Below are 23,302 nucleotides of genomic sequence, written 5' to 3'. Positions count from 1 at the left end.
AGATGAAATGAAGATATTCCTAGAAAAAAACAGAACTTACCAAAACTGACACAAAAAGAAACAGAAATGATTCTTATAAACTGAATGTTTGTGTTCCCCCCAAATTCATATGTTGAAATCCTAAGCCTCAATTTGATGGTATTAGAAGGTAGGGTCTTTGGAAGGTGATAAGGTCATGATTATGGAGCCCTCATAAATGAAATTAGTGACCTCACAAAAGGGACACCAGAGAGCTTTATAGTCTTGTTTCCACCATATGAGGACACAGCAAGAATATGACTGTGTATGAACCAGGAAGCAAGCCCTTACCAGACAATGAATCTTCCAGCACTGTGATCTTGCACTTCCCAGCCTCCAGAATGGTGAGAAATAAATGTTTGTTGTTTAAGCCACCCAGTCTATCATATTCTGTTACAGGAGCCCAAACTGACTATGACACTTATTGTTCCTAAACTATTAAAGAAATTAAATCCACAAAATAATCTTTAGGTTAAGTGGCTTAACTTATGAATTGTACCAAACATTTAAGAAAGAAACAACACTAACCTTACACAAGCTTCCACAGTATAGAAAAAAAGAATATACTCTCTAAATCATCAATTGGTAAATGTATAATTATTTGTGGTACATCCATAACATGGAATACAATTAAGGAACAAACTGATATATGAACAACATAAATGCATCTCAAAAACATTACGCTAAGTGAAAGAAGCCAGATACAAAATGCCATGTACTGTATGATTCCATCTACATGACATTTAGAAAAGGTAAAACTTGTCAGTTTTGCCAAGGGCTGGGAGTGGTGAAAGGAGGCTGACTGCACAAGGAGCATGAGGAAATTTAGGGAGGTGATGGAAATATCCTATATCTTGGTTGTGGTGAGAGCTACATGACAGTTTAGTTTGTCAAAACTCACAGAATTATATACCTATGAAGTGAATTTTATTGCATGTAAACACAATATCTCGGTAAATCTGACTTAAAGAAAAATTTAATACAAAAAAAAATGTATATGAAATTTCCTGAAGACAGTATCACTAATAATTATTTTAATCAGACATTGCTCTGTTAGTTTCAGAAGCACATATCTGTGATGTAACATCAGTAAAATTCCTCTGGGTTTAGGTTAAAGTATGACAATATTTCAAATTAACTTTGAAGCTGCAAATTTACTAGATCTAATACTATTGGTTGATGGATGAAATTTAAAGATCTTCTTTTGGAGATTAAATAATTGAATACTACTTATCAATTTGAACAAGTGTGCACATGTATGTGTACTTATAGTTGTACATTGGTATCCATGGGGGATTGGTTCCAGGACCCCCCCCCGCCAGATACCAAAATCCACAGATGCTCAAGTACCTTATATAAAATGGCATAGTATTTGCATACAACTTACGCATATCCTCCCATATACTTTAAATCATCTCTAGATTAATTCTAATATCTAATACAATGTAAACGCTTTGTAAATAATTATACTGTATTTTTTTATTGTTATACTATTATTTTTATTTTTCAAATACTTTAAATCTGCAGTTGATTGAATCTGTGGATGCAGAACCTGCAGATATAGAGGGCTGACTAGACAGCTTTGAATAATAATATTTTTGCCTAGACAGCTTTGAATGATGGAAACATATTTTCTTCTACTCTTGGTCTTTTATCATTTTTGTTGAATATACTTAATTTCTAAGTAGTTACAATATAAATTTCACATTTGTCTTATTCCAAATGCACATTAATTTTCAAAATCTGCTATCTACCCATATCTTTTTCTAATGTGGAATGCCTCCCTGTATCTATCTTAAGAAAAGGAAGCTAAGATTGCAACATGACAACCAAATTGATTTTCATGATCTACTTTCAGGTGGCCTGTCACAGGCTGGCATACCCACAGGGGCCAAAGGCTGCCATTTCAAAACCTCCTGTAGGAGTTCAAAAAGAATTAAAACAGCAGCACTCACTGTTGTATTTCCCTAACTGCACCTGCTATGTTAGTGATCATCACATATGTTAATAGCATTTAGAAAGTGCTTTGTGTTTAGATCCAATCTCTAAAAGAGATTCATCCCTGTCTTCCTGTAGTTTATGCAATGTCAGAACCCAAGGATCATATTCTTAACACTAAATGAAAAGCATTAATCCCAATGACACCATCTGGAGTTTTTCTTTTATTATATATTTTCACTGCCTTGAAATCTAAGATATGTTAACACTTAACGTGAATGGGAAACATTACAATGTACTCTGCTTTTGTGAAAAAGTACACCCCATAACTACATTTACCCAAGAAGACATATGTTATTCTTATCATCTGGCTATACTTACTTCATTTACTAGGATATTAAGAACATTTAAACCAGCCACTTTAATACTGTACTGTAATATAACAGTGGGAAATAAAAATAGATCATCACATGGATATATATTTCTCAATCTTTACTATTTGATCAAAAAGGTTAAATTTCTGATGTTCTACTTGTGCTGACCAAGATTTATCTAACATGTCCATCATGCATTATGGTTTATTACAATCTGTTCCATTTTGGAGATGCTACTCCAAAGATCACTGGACTGGGAAGAAAGCCTGTAAGAACTGAATAAACTAGAACTTAGAAAAAAAAAAATATTGAACAGATTGCTTCTGTTTGGTTTAGCATCATTCATATCTGTGACACTCAAGGTGCTTTACAATGAGGTATAAATAAGAACTGTAATGAGCAATTACAAGCAACAACCTAGCTTTTAGGAGACCAACTTGTTTACTCAGAAAGAAAAGACTTGGCTGGCACTTCAAGTTTATTCCCTCTACATTCCTCTAACAACAGTGCAGAATCTTTAGTTTACAAAGCCATACATAATCTAACTGAAGGCAAACACCAAGGCCTTCAGTTAAAGAGCTCTATGGAATAGTATATTTAAGTCTGATAGCTTACCCTGTAACCATCTACCGAATCAAGAGAGTAGGTTATAGCAATTAAGATCCTGAAATAAATTAGGCTAGGCATGAAGAGTGATCAATGAGGACCGGAATTTTAATCAGTATTTAAAATACGAATCCTGGAAGTGACATTCAGTTTTTAAACAACTGATGCTAAACAATATTAATCATTGTAGCATGACTGCTAACATTTAAAATACAGAAAAAAAAAATAGTGAAAGTCATGTAGGATTTTAAAAAATACAGTCAGGAAACTTGATGGAGGAAGTGTATGCATGTGTTTGTACACATGGACACTTAAACCATGCGTGGAGGAGCACAAAAAAGTTGGTTATTTTCCTAACACCAAAAATTCAATTTTATCATTTCAAAATGCTTAAAAGATAGATTTAATTACCCAGAAACAACTTCTAAAATAATCATTTATTATTCACTTTACAAATATCTGAATACGTACTATGATCCAAGTAAATATAATGTTGACTAATAACACAGACAAGGTAATCTGTAAACTGCAAAACTATAACTGTCTCTTCAGATTAGGAACAGATACTACAGAAGCTAAATGCAGGGTTACTTAGCATACTCTTGAGTAGCAGGGAATACTTTATGAAGGACGTGACATCTCAAATGAGCCCCAAAAGATGAATAGAACTGGCATGGAAAAGAAAGAGTATTTAAGGCTAAGAAAACAACCTTTATGAAAACACAAAAGTGAGAAAAAAAATGTTAGTTGGTAAACTAGTAATCACAAGAACCAATAATTAAATTTGTTTTATTAATAAAAAATAAAATGACTACCATTTATTGAGACCCTACTACTAAGTACTAACTTTGTTACACACTGCTTCTAATCTTCACAGCTTTTCAATTATCATTATCCCCATCTCATGGAAGAATAAATTTAAGGTTCAAAGAAAATAACTTGCCTTGTCAGGAAAAAATTTTAAATGACTTGAGATGATCAAAAAAGATTACTAGGTGTTCTGTCTAGGGCACCTTTCCTTGCCCGAGATATTTTTTAACTCCATAAATTACAGATAATTGACAGCAATGCAAATAATTCTTTTCCATAAATATGCAAATGAATTTTATCCAGTGGAGGTGTAATTGATTTCCTTCCCCCATGCAGAAGCTGCCAGTTTTGAATCTACTAAGCAATTTATGTCCAGATTCCTGGTGGCCTACATGTGTCTGCTCTTTGGATCCTTTGAGCTATTTGTAACATCTTACTGGTCTCTGATTAATTAATGAGTTATATAATATCTTTGGCATGTGTTCATGTATACTTGCATGAGTCATGGTTTTTCCTTTTAAAAAAACTTATCCTTCTATAGCTCCAAAGCACAATGAGTTAGAATTTGGTTTCTGTGGATTCTACATGGGTCCAAAGACAAGGCTCCTTTCATTACACTACAACTCAGTACTTTTCTACTTTTGTTCTTAAATGTTAATACCAACATAATTTTTGTAATATCTCTTGCACAGGGTCTCATGAAATTTTTTATATTCCACGTGATGAAACTTGTTAAAATGGCCAGCATGAGGCTACTTTCATCCTCTCACTAACAACTTCTTCACAAGTCCCTAATTCCTCAGCTGCCTGTGGAATGAAAAAGGAAAATAAAAGTATCTGCTCTCATTCCAAGGCTTTTCAGTCAGGCAATCACCAAAAGAAAGAATTAACTTGTTATTTCATGCTATATAAAACTTTACCAGGCATAATTCAAGCCAAACTCCATTGGGCAAACTCCATAATAATTAAAACGTATTGATATAATGAATAAGAGAAAAGTGGTGAACTGAGGGAGAACTTATAAAACCCTTGCTTCCTGCTTTTGCTAATTAATCTTTTTGTTATATCAGGTTCCCTCTCTTGATCTCATCTTTTTGAAAAAAATACAGATTGTTTTTGTTGAATCAAAACCAATACCTAGTGAAAAATAATCGTATAAACATACTCAGTGGAAATTTCATTGTAATATAAAATACCCAACAGCATAATGGACTGCTGTTATGATATTCATCCAATTCACAAGGAAACTGTAAAAACTTTAATTTCAAAAGAAAGAAGACTCCACTCCCACTGATTCAATTTAGTAGCCTTTAAAAAAAAAAGAATCCAGTGCATACATTTATATAAAGATGTATTTGTTTACCTGCTTAACAAAATTGACAGTATGAAGCTTCTTTTGTACTTTACAATGATGCCTGTTAAAGGTATACTACTTTCGAACCAAACATTTACCCTACGCCACTGGTGAAAGGCAACAAGATCTCTTTACAAAGTCTCGTCTTTTTCAATAAATTTTGCATGAAAACATGTTATCCTGGCACAAAGTTGCCTGCTGTCACATTGGAAGTGTGATAAATGTTTAATGAAAACAACACCACACAGCTTGGTGTCAGACAACAGCTATCACACAGCCCTGCTTTGATCCAAACAGACACTTAAAAGGAGTTCTAAGCATGCTCTGCACCACAGAACTCTATAACCTATATGCAAATAAGGGTAAATTAGCATAAATGACTTCCTGCTGCATAAAGAAATAAGAGGTAAGAAAAAATATGACAGGCTCTATAAGTATGTAACTACTGTCAAAACTCAGAGTTCAGCTTTCCCAAATCACTTCCAACATCTTCTGCCAAATACTAAGTAGGAATAAAACAAAAACAAAACAAAACAAAACACCTTATCAACAGGAATTTACTACATGAAACTCTAAAGTTGAAGACACTGGAATATTGCCAAGGTTAAAGTCATAACTACTACATATCTATAAAGTATGATTACTACATTGTACTAGTTTTCTTATACATACTGCTTCTAACACTTACAGCCTTTTAAGTATCACTATTCCCATTTTACAGAAGAACAATTTGTATATCCAGAGGGAGATTATCATCTCTCTCAAAAAGTACAAAGCTTCAGAAAGTTATGTGAAGAAAAAACGAAGAATGTATAAACTCAAATGTTTGAGCAAAGTATTCCATAAGTCTTGATGTGTACATTTCTGAGAACACTATCCATCTACTGAAAAGCTAATAAGTAAATAATAAAGGTGAAAACCTTTCATGGTAGCAGGTCATACAGGAGGGCACACTTAGGAATACTGAATTAGGTTCCTAATGAATTCTAAAGTTACTCAAATTAAGAAGAAAGAATTTTAGTAGGTGTCAATCCATTTTGTGCTGCTATAACAATACCACAGACTGGTTAATTTATAATAAACAGAAATTTATTGGTTCAGAGTTCTGGATGGTGGGAAGTCCAAGATGAGGGGTTGGCATCTGTTCAGGGCCTTCTTGCTGCATCATCCCATGGTGGAAGGGCAAAGAGAGGGTGAGAGAGGATAAGAGAGAAGGGGAAAGGGCGAACTCATCCTTTTATAAAAACCCACTCCTATGATAACCCACCTGACTGGATAACATTAATCCATTAATGAGGGCAGAGCCTTCATGGCCTAATCACCTCCTAAAGATCCCACCTTTCAACACTGCCCCCTTGGGGATGAAGTTTCCAACACATAAACTTTGAGGACACATTCTAACCACAGCAGTAGGCAACAACCACTTTAAATCCTGGCTGATGATATAAATCTTGATTGAAAACAGACTTAAATCAAATCCATCCAAACTCAACTCTTAGGTATTACACTATGACTTAAGAATAATCAGCAGAAATGGTTATTTGCAAATTCGTTCACAACTAATTTTTCAAAGAAGTCTGTAAAAGATATTCTATAGTAGTCAACTACACTTTATGGAGTTTGGATCAAGATATTGCTGAGCATGGCCTAATATCAATCAACAGAAAACTCATATGAGGTATACAATGTTCACCGTCATCAAACCAAGTTGCAATTATGAAACCCCATGACAAATTTCATATTCTGATTTTTGACTCTCAGTAATAGTTTAACAAAATAAAGTTGCGTCTAATTTCAACTTAGTAACTCTGCTATTAAGAAAAACCTGTTTTCATACTGCAAAGACATTTCCCCTTAGAAGAAATACAATTTCATAGCCAATATGGCTGCTGATATAGAGGATTCAAGAAAGTTTGTATATATCTTTCCCAATAATGTGTTCACTTTTATTTAATTGATCAATTCTTTTAAATGTGAGGTCTGTGTTCTTCTTCCCTCATGAAAGAGTAAGCCCCTTGAGGGCAAAACCACATTTATTTGGTTCATCATCAGATTTCCAGCACCTAGAATAGTGCTTGACACATACCAGAAGTTGGGAAATATTTTTTTGTTCCCCCAGGGGTTTAGTACTCATGTCAGAAATCAGTTCCTACTCAAGCATTCATTAATTCAACATTTAAAGATAATTACTTAGTGCCAATATTATACTGCATATATCGAGAAGAAGACCTGATAGGCAAACAACGACAACAAAGAAATACAATTGTGTAAGGAGAAGATAAATATTTCAAGTTTTCAAAATTAGGGGGAAAAATGAACAGAAACAAGAAAAATTTGTATCAATGTGTAAAAGATAAAATATTCTTAGAAGTCAAGCTTTATAAATATAGAATATTAAAACTTACAGTCATTAAACTTTTCTGGTAAAATCTAAGACAAGATTCAGTATCTTTCATATATATATATATATATATATATATATATATCATTCATACAGTGTTGTAAAAAAAAGGCACCTTTTAGTCTCTGCAAACTCCAGATACCCTTCTGAATTAGGTCTCCCTAAATCAGTAGATTAACGAAATGAATAGGTCAATTTATGACATAAGACAAATTCTAATTATAATCATTTCAATGTTCCAAGAATTTCCAGACCCATAATTAGCTGCTATTTGAGAAAGGTTTTTTCAGAATTATCTAATTTCATATCTTTTTTTCCAAAATCTAATGCAAAAGCCCTTCCTTGTTATTAAGCTCATTAATTCCTGCTTGAGCATTCCTTTCTCTCCTTTTTGCCCCCAATTTATAAAATACTCATCTTGCTTTACCATTATTGTACTTACTCTTCCTACTTTGTGTTCTGTAAATGTATGCTTAATGTTCTATGTATGCAATATTGATATTTTCAAATTGATTTGATAAAACAAAGATTCTTATGCATGAAGAAGCAGAAGTACATGGGTTATTTTTTCATATGTGAAGAAGCACCTAGGTTATTTAGCATAAGCTAAGACACTTGTCAATGGGTTGCACAATCACAATGAAACAATACATAGTCCTGATTAAAATGTTTAAGAATCTTTATTCCTGTATTTCTACCCACATGTTTTTTAAAAGCCATCTGGAAAGATTCAGCTAATAAAACCATCATTAAAACAAATTTAATTAAGGCCTAGAAATTGTTTGTGAATATAATTAAATATAATTCTAAATAAATGGATGAAATGCTGAGGTGGGAAAGTAAGAAAGAAAGGGAGAAAAGAAAGAATCAGTCTTTTAGTAATGACAGATCTCTGGACTGCTGTGGTCACTCAACTTGAATTAGAAGTCTAACTGCCATTTATTAGCTCTGCGATAATAAGCCTAAGCACCTTCATCTGTATTAATAGGATAATAAAAACACCTATTTCATGAGGTTATTACATGAGATAATACATGTCAACTGCTTAGCAAAACTCCTGACACTGAGAAAATATATTTTAAATGTTAGATGCCACTGTGAGTAAAGCATTTGGTTTACACCCATATAGACCTGATCATAACATTTCTCTACCTGAAACTCTTCATTGGCTTTCTACTGCCTTCAGAATTAACTGCAACTCCATAATTAACTCCATAATATAATATAAGGTCCTCCCATTATCATCTCTCATCACTATTCCTTTCATACTCTAAACTAAGCCCCATTAGACTTCAGTTCCTCTAATATGCCATATCCCTTTGCTTGATTCCAAGCCTTCCCATATAAAATTCATTTTGCATGGGACATTCCTCCCCCTCTCTTGCTTCCTTCATGTGTAAACATGGCTTCTTCTGAGAGCCCTTCCCTGACACGTGGACTAGTTTAGATCAACCAGCATAATATTCAGGGAGATATCTTGCAATCAGAATGTGTCAAGATTGAAGATGAAAGCCAACATGCTGAGACCAGCCTATTAGAAGGATAAAAACAGCCAGGGAAAGCTCACCTCTAAACTGCTTGTTACATTTAGACTAAGTGTACTCAGTTTAGGCCAGACACTAGCAAATGACAACTGACAGCTCTTGAGCCAAATCCAGCCAGCTGCCCATACTACCTATGGCTGCAAAGTTCAGTAGTTGCAACAGAGACCATATGGCCTAGAAAGCCTAAATTATTTACTATCTAGCTCTTTACAAAATAGTTTGCTGACCCCTAGGTTAAGCTACTGTTAGTTAGGTTTTGTTACTTATGGCCAAGAGTATCCGAACTGATAGGATGTTTCCATAACTTCTTTTACTTTTCCTACTGGAAACAGTCATCTGACTTTGCTGTAATTACTTGCATATCTTTCCCTCTTCATATGCTTATTTTCCCACACACATGAAAGCTCCAAATAGTACTGGCACTAACATTGTCTGTATTACCTAACATAGTACCTGACAAACAGAAGGCATTTAAATATTGTTGGCTGAACAAGTGAACAAATCAATGAATGCTTATATTTCATAAATAATCAATAAATATTTATTAGAAACTAGCATGTACATTAGGTGCTCAGAGTGATACAAAAGAGTAGAAGTCTGGAATGGATTAAAAATCAGGTTTAGGAGGGCTGTGCCCGTGGCGCACTCGGGAGAGTGCAGCGCTGGGAGCGTGGCAACGCTCCCGCCACGGGTTCGGATCCTATATAGGAATGGCCCGTCCACTCACTGGCTGAGTGCCGGTCACGAAAAAAAAAAAAATCAGGTTTAGGAAATAAACATATAAGCTTTAAAAAATAATAAATTATTTCTGTAACAAAGCAAGATACATCTGTACAAACAAGGGGTCTTCAAAATGTTCACGGAAAGATTTGTATTCTCTTTTAACACAATTTATCCACAAACTTTTTGAAATAACCTCATATATAAATAAATACGACTATATTAAACGAACACTCTGACCCCCCCCAAAAAATCCTGATTTTTAGATCATACCAAAGGGTAAGAATTAGTGTACGGTTAACACTAACCAAGGGAAAAGGTAACCTGACACAAAACCACCCTCTATTAAGGTCTACTAAAACCATGGAAATGACTGAATCAGACTACCAGGATTCTGTCATCTGTCACCAGAGCCCTTCAACTGATACCTCTTTTGACTGTTCACTGCCTTTGTAAGATTAATGTTACGTAATGACAAGGGGTTGGCTGGTTAGCTCACTTCGTTAGACCTTGTTATAACACCAAGGTCAAGGGCTCGGATCCCTGTACCAGTCACCCACCAAAAAAAAAAAAAGAAAGAAAGAAAGAAAGAAAGACAAATACAACAATATTATCTTGTGAACCTGGCATCTAGAAATCAGTCCACTTGACTCAATCAATTCTGAGTGACAGACGAGTCTAACCTGTAAAGCTGGCCTAAACCTTCAAGATTAATGTTACCATATGAGAACCTTTCTTGAAACCACCACATCTCCCTCTTTTATTCACTCTTTTTTCTTACCTTTAAAATTCCCCAAATAACGCTTTATATAATATCAATTTTATGCAACTGCATAAATATTATTCTAAAAAAGTAAAATTTGGTGAGATAGAAAGCAAACTTAATGACCAATAAAAATCATAATCCTATTCTCCATAGCAATGTAATATCTAAAATCTAAATCAAAAGAAAAAAATGTAAAAAGGAACAAAAAGGCAGTTCCTTGACTGGCATATTTTATTCATCCTCTTAATCCATATTTTCCAATCTCAGTCTATCATCCTTCTGACTTTATCCCTTTACCAAGAGATTTCCCCTATATCCTGTCTGACCCTCATTCTAGTCTACTAAACTCTGGCTAACTCAGCCTCCCTATCCTTATGGCCCAATATCCACCTCCTACATCATCTTCTGTAACATTCAACAATCCTTAATACTAGAAAAGGACAGAACTCAGAATTTTACAGGAACATGACTATTGAATGTATACTAAGGAATGTGGGGTGAACAGAAGAAAAAAAGTCACAGAACAATGTTATCCTTTTCCAAACTCCACCACAAATTTAACATTTCAAAGAATACTTAAAAACCAACAATCTAGGAAGGTGTGTATAACATCACTGTGATTCTGGAAATAAAAAATAAACACACAGACAACTGTGAAAAAGAAAGGGATGAGGGAAGAATTTCATATCCTTTAACAAACTCAATTCTTCATAGAATCAAGATCTCAAAAAGCCAAATCCAAGATCCTGGTAAGCTCTTCAATTTAACACTGAAAGCTGATACATTAAAATAAAGACTTTTATACCAAAATATTAAAGTAAATGTATTCATACAGGAGATTGAAAAACTGACAAAAGGGGATAAATTCCAAGATGGCAGACTTCACAGAATACCCTATTGCCAATTTTGAATAAAACAAACAAGAGGCTATAAATTTAAGCTACTAAATAAGATTGTTTCATTTTAACATCTTCTAACTTGGTAAACACTTATAAGTGTACTTCAACCTTCAAATGGACAGAACTAGAATCATTTTTTTAATAATATTGGTTACAGAAAAAAAAATTCTGGCCCTCACACACAGACACTCACTCTAACACACACACCCTAAAATTGCCCCAAGTTCCATTCTATACTGAATATCTTTAATAACTAAGTATTAACTAAACTTTAAATTCATATTCATGATAAAAGAAATAGAATGGAGCACTTACCCAATGAATTATGTAAATTTTCCTTTAGTTTTCTCTACTTACATATTAAACTTTGATACTGCTATTTATGCTGTATTTCTAAGATTTGTTACATTATTATTAAATGAAAATAGAAATGAAAATGTACCACAGTAAAAATTTGAGGTAACTATTTTGATTTATCCTTTCTTCTTTCTCTACTGTATTCTTATTTTTAAAAATCTCATTCCACAGTTATAGCAATATAGCCACAAGGGTGGAAATGAGAGAACAAAAATTTAGTTTGAATACTGCCATGGCATCATTGAGTCATCACTGCATAAGATCTGCCTCAACTTACCCACGTTTGATGTCCTTGTCCTTGCCTTTATCCTTCTCCTTTTCTCTTTTCTCCTTGTCTCTGCCTTTACGTCGTTCTCTATCCCGAGACCGACTACGGGTTCTTCTGTGACTGGACCTTTCACTGCTTCGACTATGTGAACGTGGACGAGGTCTTGACCTGGACCTACAGTAAGCAAATTTTATTATGTAAATTTAGTGTATATTTTGTATTATAAAATGTAAATATCCTTTAAAGTTATCTTTTAAAAAGTACTTAGTTTTAGTTATGAACTCAGAAATTAAATAACTGTGTAAAGCAAGCATTTGGATATGACTCTGAAAAAGTGCTCTCAAGTAAAACTGATACATGAGGGAAATATACGTTGCCAACTTTTTTAGGAAATTAAGGTTCAGTCAAAAAGTGTTCTCAAGTGAAAGTCTTAAAGTTTCAAATCAAATCTTAATTATTCAAGTCTCCTCAGATAATATGACAAATCAGATGTATCTAATCTAATCCACAAGGATAGGGCTTTCCCTATCTCTACAATCACTGTTTCTGTACCTATTTAACCTTATTTCTCATTTCTAATTGTTCCAATAAAACTATTTACCCACTCTAATCCAGCTATTCTTTGTATGAAGTGAATGATAATATTAGGTAGGATACATTATGTGCTAAGAAGCAATGATGTCAGGTCCTTATTACAGTATTGACAAGGAAAGCCTTTATCAAACTGATAATCTTAGAGATAACAATTAAAAAAAAAAAAACTACATAAAGGCACTGGAGAGTGACCAAAAGCAGATAAGACTCTGTAGAGAGCTTGGAAAAAGGCAACAGCAATGAGAAAGTAACCAATTTTATTAGCTTCCATTCTGTGGGAAGCCCAAGTCTGTGCCATGTAGAATAAAAGCACTGAACCAAAATTTCAGCTTCTCTCAGAAAGATAACATTTCTGCAATTTTAATCCAATCAAGTTAATTTTCTCCTAAAACAAACAAACAAACAAACAAAGAAACAAAATTCAATATTATTCAGAAGAATATAACTGTATTCACAATGTGGCATTCACCATCCAGGAAAACATCCAACATTATTAGATACACAAAGAAACAGGAAAAATGTGTTTCATTTTTAAAAGAAAAGATAGTACATAAAGACTAAAACTGAGGATGAGCCAGATGTCAAAATTAGCAGACAAGGATTTTAAAGCAGTAAGTTAAACTACATTTGTAATAAATATAAAACTAAGCAATCTCAGCAGAAAACTAGAAAAAGAAAAAAATAAATTCTATAACTGAAAATACAATCTCTGAAATTAAAATTATGCTGACTGGGATTAAAAGCAGATTGGTGATAACAAAGGAAAGAATCTCTGTACCTGAAAATAAATCAATCAAAACTATTCCATCTGAAGAACTAGGAGGAAAAAAGATTGCTAATAAGAAAAAAAAAAAAAGATTTTAAATCTTGTACAACAAGATTTAAATGTCTAACATGTTTATTTAAACCCAGAAGTAGAGAAGATAGAGAATGTAGCAGAAAACAATTTTCTTAAGTGGTGGCAAAACTTTTTCAAATTTAGTGAAAGACAAATTTATAGATTCTCGAAGTTCAACAAACCCCAAGTAAGGTAAATATAAAGAAACTGTGATCAGGAACATCACAGTCAAACTTATAAAAACTAAAGGTGAAGAGAAATCTGGAAAATATTCAGAGAAAAACAACACATTAAATACAGAGAAGCAGTAATAAAAATTATTGCCACTGGCTTCTCAACAGAAACAATGCAGATCAGAAGACAGTGGAACAAAAAGAAAATAAAAAGTCAACTCAGAATTTTATATCCAGCAAAAATATCTCTCAAGAATGAAAGTAAAATAGCGACATTTATGAGATAAAGGAAAACTGAAAAATAATCAACAGCAGACGTGCATTACAATAAATACCAAAGATAGTTCTTCAGGCTGAAGAGAAATTATAACAGATGGAAACCTGGACCTTTAGGAAGGAATAAAGGCCACTGGAAAAAGTAAATATATGGACAAATATTGAAAACTGTTTATTTCCCTTAATTTATTCAAAATACATCTAAGTGCTTAAAGTAAAAATTATGATGTTTCATTATAGGGAGTAAAGATATAATGAAGATAGATATAATACATATAAGCTGTATATAATAAATAATGAACCTATACAGTTATAAGGTTTCTATATTTCACATGAAGTAGTGAAGTAGTATCTCTAAGCACACTGAAATGGTAAGGGCATATATTACAACTTTACAGCAATGACTTCAACCAAAAAAAAAAAAAAAAAAGAAGAAGAAGAAGAAGAAGAAAAATAAAGCATAGCTAAAAAGCCAACAGATGAATTAAAAGGGAATTCTTTATTCCTTATTCCATAAGGAGACTGGAAAGGAAGCAAAAAGAAACAAACAAACAAAAAAAGAGGGTACAAATATAAAATAAAATAAAATGGTAGGCTTAAAGCTAACCATATAAATATATACATTAAATATTAATAAACTAAATAGTAATTAAAAGGTAGAACTTATCAAATGAACTAAAAAAGAAGCACAACCATGTACTATGTACAAAATATGTACTTTTAATATACAGATACAGATAGGTTAAAAGTAAATGAGGCTAGAAATACATACATCAGGCAAACAGTAAGCATATGAAGACTGAAATATATTACTATCACATAAACTATCCTTCAGAAAGTAAGAATATCACCCAAAATAAAAATGGATATTTCATGACGATGAAAATGTCAATTCATAAGTAGAAATCATAAAGAATATATTTATCTGAACACAAGAGAATTAAATTAGAATTTAACAACAGTAAGATATCTAGAAAGAAACAGATATACAGATATTAAATAATCCACATTTAAATAATTCATGGGTCAACAAAGAAATCACAAGAAAAATTAGAAAGCTTTTTGAACTGAATGACAATGAAAATACAACATATGAGAATTTGTGGGATGCAGCTAAAACAATGTTTAAAGGGAAATTTATAACTTCAAATGTTTATATTAGAAAAGAGGAAAGGTCTAAAATTAATTGCCTAAGGCTTCACCTTAAGAAGCTAGGAAAATAAGAGCAAAGTATTATAAACCCAACACAAGTGGAAGGAAAGAAACATTAAAGAAAAGAGCAAAAATAAATGGAATAAAAAACAATAGAGAAAATTAACAAAGCCAAAATCCAGTATTCTGAGAATTATCAATAAAATTCATAAATCTCTAGCTAGAGTGATCAAACAAAAAGAAAAGAGCAAATACAAATTACCAAAGAATAAAGAATGTGGGTGATGGAGAGATCAAATGGACTAGTCCTGGATACCTAGGACATGTGGTAGTTTCAGTGGCAGTACTGTTTGTCCTCTTCCACCTCTAATGGGTTCACTCGGTGAATGAAAGTAATATTAGATCATAAACCCATACATTTTTTTAACATGATTTTCAGAAGTTACAATATTTATTGTTGCAAATGTCAACATGGGTTTAATTATTTTATTGTCCTAATTTGCAAATATTAAATTTATGCCACTTTCTCCATAATAAATTTCTTTGACTACTCCTCTTTGGACACATGACTGTCATTCAAGGTCAAACAAAGTTTCATCATCACACTACTGCCCTCACAGATGTTATTCAACTCATTTCTGATTAAATCTTCTATTGTATGTAAACACATAGAAATTTTAACAGATTATTCCTAAAATCTTTGAACAATAATGGCAAAATTTAAAGCTTTCTGGATTTAAAAAAAGCAATTATAATAATAATAGAGGGGAGACTTTTTTGTGATAACCTCAGCCACTACATATACATTATGTATATACATACATGCACTATACTATCTTAATTTGGTTCTACATTGTTTAGGACTAAAATATGATTTTGGCAATTAGTTGTGAAAATGTAGAGTAACAAGAGACAAAAGAATTAGTTTAAACTCTAACAAAACTCTAAGAGCTTTCTTTTTGAATAAATCTTTAATATAAGCTAATTTCTTACATGGTTTGCCTTTTTTCCTAAAAATATACTGTTGGAAAAAAATGTGCAACTATTTGTGGGTTACAAATGAGGTGAATGTTGGTGAAATCATGCTTTTACTGCACTCAGAACTAAATGTATCTGTTACTAATATACCCAAAGTTATATAAGTATTAAGTTAAAAAAATGAAAAATTCCTCAAATAACAGATTTACAAAATAAGGATAATAACTATCTTACTTTGAGGATTAATTGATAGTTACCTACCTGAGTTGTGAAATAACAGACAAGTGATTTGCAAGGAGATAGGCACTGAGAAAGAAGTAATTGAGAGAAGGGCTAATCTGAATGATTTTGTAAAATCTAAATCAGAAGCATGTAAAATGTTTCCCTCATACCGTAGCTAATCCAGTAAAGAACAGTATTCTGATTTTCACAGGCTTTTAAAATCTTAAGGCTGGCGTAAGGATTATTCAAGTTTCAAGGTATTTCTTTTACATAGTAAAATGAATAATAATAATCTGAAGGGCTCAAATCCATATCTTCTCTACCGAATCTCATTCCATATCTTCTCCATAGGTAACCCTCAGCAGCCATACATGATCTTCGTGGTTTGTCATTAACAGGAAGACCATATCACCTATCATCCAAGCCATTAAGCCTTTTCAGAATAAAAGCAGATGTTTGGGGGAGTGAAGGGAGTACTATAACGAGGACATCAGGACTAAACTGGCGCTGTCCCAGAGAAACCAGAGTTTGATCATTTTCCTATCACCACTATAACAAAGCTAGATACTACAAAATTAGCAGTGAGGCCTTCTAGTAATTACTATTTACCCAACCCTCCCTTAGCACCTTCTTTCCCATTCTCTAATCCTCAAAACTTACCAATTAATTATGCAAACTCAGTTATCTCCAAACCCATCTCATGGTTTTCCCTAACACAAAGACTTTACTATAGACATATGCCTGCCATTCACCAAAGATATCTTTCTCATACTCACCCTATGTCTTCATACAAGTAATCCATGTCATTCTGGACTAGCTTTCTATAAATGTTTCTGGTGTGGTTCAATGAACAATAATAGCAATAGCAAATCTATAAGCTAAGCTACCAATGATGTCAAATTCAAAGAAAGTAATAAGTTTTAAAACACCACAGTATGCAATATAAGCTACTAGGCCTTTCCCCCCTCAATGTCCTAATGTTCATTATTTTAATCCTGATACTGTAAGCCTTTTAATCTTGCTTATATGCTGCAAGCAGCAAAAAGTGACTCTGGAGAAAATATATGGTAAAAAAAAAAAGCAAATCCAAAAACACAAAACAGAACAAAATTATTAAAGGCTGTTAAAAAGGACCACAAAATCAAGCACAGATTTAAAATGAATTACTTAACACAATTATGAATAAAACTCACATCCTAGACATACTCTTATGAACAACTCCACTAACTTTATTAAGTAACTTTATTTATAAATTTCAAGGGTCCCCCACAACAAAAGAAAATAACAGATCAGAGTAAAGAGATTTCTTACCCTGACCAGATAAATAAACAAAAAAGCGAAAGAAACTATATAAGCAAAGAAACATTTGATAAAAAATGTGGCACTGTAGAACACACAATATATAAGCAATAAATGGACAGCAAGATGTCCTATTATACCAGATAAATGCTTTCAATATCTACAGAATAAGAAAAATCACCATAACATCTCTACATAAAATGAATTACAGGCCTCAAGAAACAATTTGTCAAGTTTCTTAATTTGCTAATAAATTCTAAACACATGTAATCAAAACAAATACCTTAATATTTTGTCTTTAAAAAAAATAACTACAATACTTCAAATAGTCTTTTAAGTTGAATCCTATAAAGACTACCTTTGCCATGAAATAAAGCTACAATTAAAATTAAACAAAATATTACACATGGAATAAAAATTAACATGGATTCCATGTTAGGATAACATTTTGAACATGGAAATCTAATTCCAACCCCTACCAAAATTCAACTAAGACCATAATAAGGGGAATTTTTAAAAAGGACCTATGCTCTGGGAAAGAGATGCACTTTGGAAAGAGAGGTGTCCACTGGTGGTTTGACAGTGAAAGAAAACTAGAAAACAAGGGGCTAAAGTACAGGGCTCTACAAAAACAAGATCACATCAAAGGATGTGAACAGACCTAGCAGTTGCCATAAAATTCCTCTTTTATTAAAGAAACCCCACCTAAACAGTAGAGTGACATTCAAGAAACCTTACAAGCCACCTATCATCTCCAGTCCATTCACAAAATTGTCTGTTACTGCTGATCCAGGAAAATCCTGCACATTATTACGAAAAACAACAAAAATCCAACATCCACGCTATAAGAAAAGCAGCAGAAAGTTAGAATCAAAATTTTTGGGGTGAAAAATGCAAATATGTCCACAAAAAAGACCAGAAAGCAGAGAAGACTATAACACTCCAACATGAATTAAATATAAAGAAACAAGCAAAACAAAAGTTCAGAACAGATAGCTATCTGATTTTAGGAAAAAAAGTAAAAAAAAAGAAAAGTCATCTCAGAAATGAGTACTAAACTACAAGGTGCTCAAAAGAGAATATGACTAATCATACAATAAGAGACACAGATGTTAGTGATGAAAAGAGACAAGAGAAAGAAAAGAAAACAAAATAAAAAGTAGTAAAATGGATCAGAAAAGTAATATAAAGAAGAGGCAGACAATGAACAAATATCTAACCTGAGGCTTTAGAAGAAAAAACTAATAGAATACTACAATTATAACCCTAGAATGCTTCTAGAACTAAAGGTGTCTTCATATAGAAAGGGTCCACTGTTTACTTTAGGAAATGGACTAACGATAATTAACTCTGAAATCCTGAAATCCTGATGAAACCACACATTGAAGATAAAGAAAAAAATAATGATTTGATTAAGTCACTAACAAAGGGAGAGTCAAGTTGGCATCAGTCTTCTCAACTGCATGATACACAACAACAACAACAAAAAAAATGGCTTTAATTTTTCTTGAGGAGCTCAAGGGGGAAAAAAGGTATGTTTGCAGTGTTACATCCAGCCAAGCTAACCTCAAGAATCAAAGCTACAGGAAAAAAAGCAATAAAAGTACTAATTTATGTTAGACTCTAATAAGTCAAGGACATGCTACAATTTCTAGGTAATCCACTCAAATATCATTAAGAGAATGTAAACTAACAAACTAAAGCAAAAATAATATCGTAGATTTATATCCTAATATATTAGTAATTAGACTAAATGATACAATTGAAACAAGGATTGTCAGACTAAAACAAAACAAACTAGGCAGCTTTCAAAATGAACACCTTAAATATAAAACCAAAGATTGAAAGTAAAAGTACAGAAAAAATATCATGCAAGCACTAACAAAAAGAAAGATGTCAAAACTGTACAAATAGGGGAGAGAATCAAGATGGCAGAATAGACAGTCCCAGCATCACTCTCTCCCACAAATGACCAATTTACAACTATTAAAAAAGCAACGACTGCCAAGCTGGGGCCGCTAGAGCTCAGCGGAAGAGGAAAGACCTATGGAGATCACGAAGGTGGGAGAAGCTGCAATGAGACAAAGAAGAGACTGCTGCAATCATTTCACGCCCTGGACATCTCAAGGCTGGCCCTGGTGAGCACATGGAGCAAAAGCTAGCAAAAACCACAGCTTTGCCCTTTATATGAAGTTGCTGGGAGACTGCAGGGGAGAGGAGAGCCTTGGTTGCCCCCAGGCCAGCAAGACTACTGACAGGGTTCCTTTGGACCCACACAGGAGTGAGGGGTCGCAGTCAACTGAAAAAAGGAGCCACTCAGAGACCAGTGAGTCGTCACAAGGGACCTGCACATGGCCTGCCCCTTGGGAAGTGTTTGGAGTGCAGGGGGTCGGGGAGATGGGCTCACCGGGGCAACATTAGGGCACAGCATAGACAGGTGATTTGCCCTCCAATCAACACAAGACCATTCAGTATAAACTGGTCAGAAATATAAAAACTGCACGGGGTGCAGTTTGCTGAAAAGACTCAGGACCACACCAGAGTTTCCACACAACCCAGGTGCATCGGACCTCACAACACCCAGAAGTGCTGAAAAGTTCAATAATTAAAACCTGAGTTGCACAGAAAGCCTTCCCTGGGGATTCAGAAGCAAAGCAGCAATTTAGTTCAACCACAGACTCTAGTGTTGGTTCCCACAGGAAGTTCCCCCATTTTAGAAGTAAGCAAAGGACAACAAATTAGTTCTAGTGCAGAGTTTAAGTGGTGGGGGTAACTAATAATACAATACAGAAGTGAAAGAAAACACAAAAAACCCACAGATCAGAGACAAAGTTCAGATATTAACCAGTAAAGGTCTAACATCACCAAAGAACACCTATAAAACCTAGAAGAACTGGAAGCCCCCAAGGCTCCCAAGACAGGGTGAGAGGAACCCGAGGGCCTCAGCCATGCCACTCTGATGTTCACATCCAGCCCAGCAATGACCAAGCCACTACCAGAAGCCCCTGGGGCCCCCAAGCTGGGGTGGGGGGTGCTGAGAGCCTCAGCCATGCTCCCGGCCCCCCCCCCCCCCCCCCCCCCCCCCCCGACATATGCATCCAGCCCAGTAACAATGGAGTCACTGCTGGAAATCTGCCAGGCTCCTCAGCCACACCCGCCTCTGCAACCTGGCCAGTGAACCGCCGACTTCCACCTCCATTTCCCTCTCCCCCACTGCTCTGCAACATCTTTCAATGTAAAAAAATAATAATAAATTTTTTTTTAAAGGTAAAAAATAAAAAAGAAACTGTACCAATAAAGTAGATTTCAAAATAAGAGCTATTCCTAGAAATAGAGAGAGACATTTCAGGATGATAAGGTCAATCCACAAAGAATGTATAACAATCCTGAATTTGTAAACACATAATAACAGAGCTTTACAAAGTATAAAGTGGAAGATGACAAAACTTAAGGGCAGTGTGGATTTGTCTGTGAGCACTCTCAATAACTGATAAAATAAGCAGGTTTTAAAATGAAAATTTTAAAGTAAAGACATAGAAGATTTGAACAAATGGCTAAATTAACCTATTTAACTATACCTCAAATCTGCAGAATAGTCATTCTTATCAAGTATACCTATAATTTTTAAAAAATAAACTGTATAGTGGGCCATAAAAGTAATCCCAACACATTTCAAAGACAGAAAGCATTTAGATTATGTTCTCTGACTAAAGTGGAATTAAGGAAGAAAACAATAAACAAAAGACTACTAGAAGAATCCCCAAATGTTTGGAAATTAAGTAATATATGTCTGTATAAACCATGGGAAAGAAGAAATCACAATGGGTATTTTTAAGACATTTGAACTAAGTGAAAACTAAAATATGATACATCAAAAATATGTAGGATATAGATAACGCACTGCTCATTTATAGATCTAAATGCACTTATAAGAAAAGAACAAAAGCCAAAAACAAATGATATAAGCATCCATCTCAAGGAGTTGGAAAAAGAACAAAAAAAAAAGTGAAAGGAAAGAAACAAAGGGATAAAAGAAAAATTAATGAAACAAGATGAAGAAAAATAAAAGTTGGTTCACTGAAAAGATTAATAAAATTGATAAACTCTTGGTGGAAATGTAAAGAAAACAGAGAAATTACTAACAAAATAATCAGTATTAGAGTTAAATGGCCTTTTGCCCAGAGGAGTCAAAGGCTATAATAATAACCCTTCCACTGTGAACAGCTAGAAAAGCAGACAAAATGCATGAAATGAATGTTTCAGACACTGCACAACAGTCAGCCCAGGACTATGATCCCCCACAAAAAAAGGGAAACCTGCCTTGGAAAAGTTTCCAGGCCACAGCCCAAACAAAGCCTGGTGGATTTGCTGAGGTAAGAAGACAGAGACAGACCTTCAGGGAGGCCAAGGTGGCTAGAATCTACAAGGCATTGTACCAAAGAGGTGGAAGCTGGACAGAAAGAGGAATACAGAAATCTGCAATAGAGTCCCATTGATCTTCTGATGAGTGCTAGTCTATACATATGTGAGGCAAAATTCCATGAAACCAGGGAGAAATACACTGGAAGGCAGTAGAACTCCAAAATATCTTGTAGGGGGAGAAATAGTGTTCCCACCAGCCAGACACCTTCTACATTGCATAGAATCAAATGATAATACTACAGCTAATTACCCATAGAGTAAATGCACTCTGGACTCATCCTAACAAAGCTAGTCTTCATACTGGCAAAATACAACTGTGTGATGAAGTTAGATCACGGCTACATAAGGGTTCATTATACTATCTCTGCTCTAATGGATGCTTAAATTTTTCCATTCAAAGGTTAAAAAAATTATTTGAAACTTCATTTATAAATCTGTTATTTGAAACTCACCATAAAAATCACAATGGCTAGTTTTTCAGCCCAATCCTCATAAGCCTACTCAGAAAGTACTTGAAACCTTATACAAAAAACTATTTCAAACATATCCACCAACAACGCTATTCCTTTCGGAAAATACACACATTCTGAATTTTAACTAAGACAAATTAAGCAGGTAAATATTTTTCTGCTTTGGTTACTTATTGACCCTCATTTGCCTTAAAGAAATCTGTTTAGATCATTATAGCTGCTAAATGTTCTAAACTGCAAAACTAGGGTCAACAGTCCTTGCTAAGGGCAGAGGTTCAAGTCTCTAGTTGCTATAGATCAAGTGTTTGTAAATGGGTTGTTTGTATATTCCTGATATGTAATTCCCTACTTATATTGCCCTACTGAAATAATATTTTTTATCAAAATTCCAGATACATTTACTTGGACCTATAACTAACATGAAGTTTTACTACTGAGTTATCAGAATCCAAAGCTGCTAAATAAAAATCAAAACCAATCTCTCAATTACTGTAATAGTTAATGCTCTAAAATATGCATAATAATATGGTTGTTTAATATATCTCTCACTTAATGTGATAGGGCATAACACTTTCCCCTATTATTACCAAGGATCTTCTACATGCTAAGAAGTATGCAAGCTATATTCATGCACTTCACTTAATTTTCTGGAGAATTTAAACAAATAGTTATTATCATCACCTCCTTTTGGTGTTCTGGGGATTTTTTCCTGTTGGGGGACAGTTGTTTCTTTCCTTTGTTTTGTTTTTACTTTGAAAAAATTGAATTCTGAAAAGTTCAAAGGTCACAGAGCCAATGAGTGATAAAACAAATCTGAACCCAA

The 23,302-nt window shown here is 33.8% G+C and overlaps 1 protein-coding gene across 3 annotated transcripts in view; it reads right to left on the bottom strand.

The window, feature by feature from the left end:
• RSRC1 (arginine and serine rich coiled-coil 1) overlaps positions 1-23,302 on the bottom strand; it is a 416,602-nt gene that overhangs the window by 312,395 nt on the left and 80,905 nt on the right. For all 3 annotated transcript variants that reach the window (XM_063112527.1, XM_063112546.1, XM_063112537.1), the window contains exon 4: positions 12,065-12,229. In XM_063112527.1, the coding sequence (XP_062968597.1) occupies positions 12,065-12,229 (165 nt within the window). The remainder of the gene's footprint in view (positions 1-12,064; positions 12,230-23,302) is intronic.

This window comes from Cynocephalus volans, chromosome 1 (genome assembly GCF_027409185.1).
Source record: "Cynocephalus volans isolate mCynVol1 chromosome 1, mCynVol1.pri, whole genome shotgun sequence".
NCBI classification, from domain to species: Eukaryota; Metazoa; Chordata; class Mammalia; order Dermoptera; family Cynocephalidae; genus Cynocephalus; species Cynocephalus volans.
The sequence above is the reverse complement of the archived record's forward strand: the minus strand, read 5'-3'. Positions and strand labels throughout refer to the sequence as shown.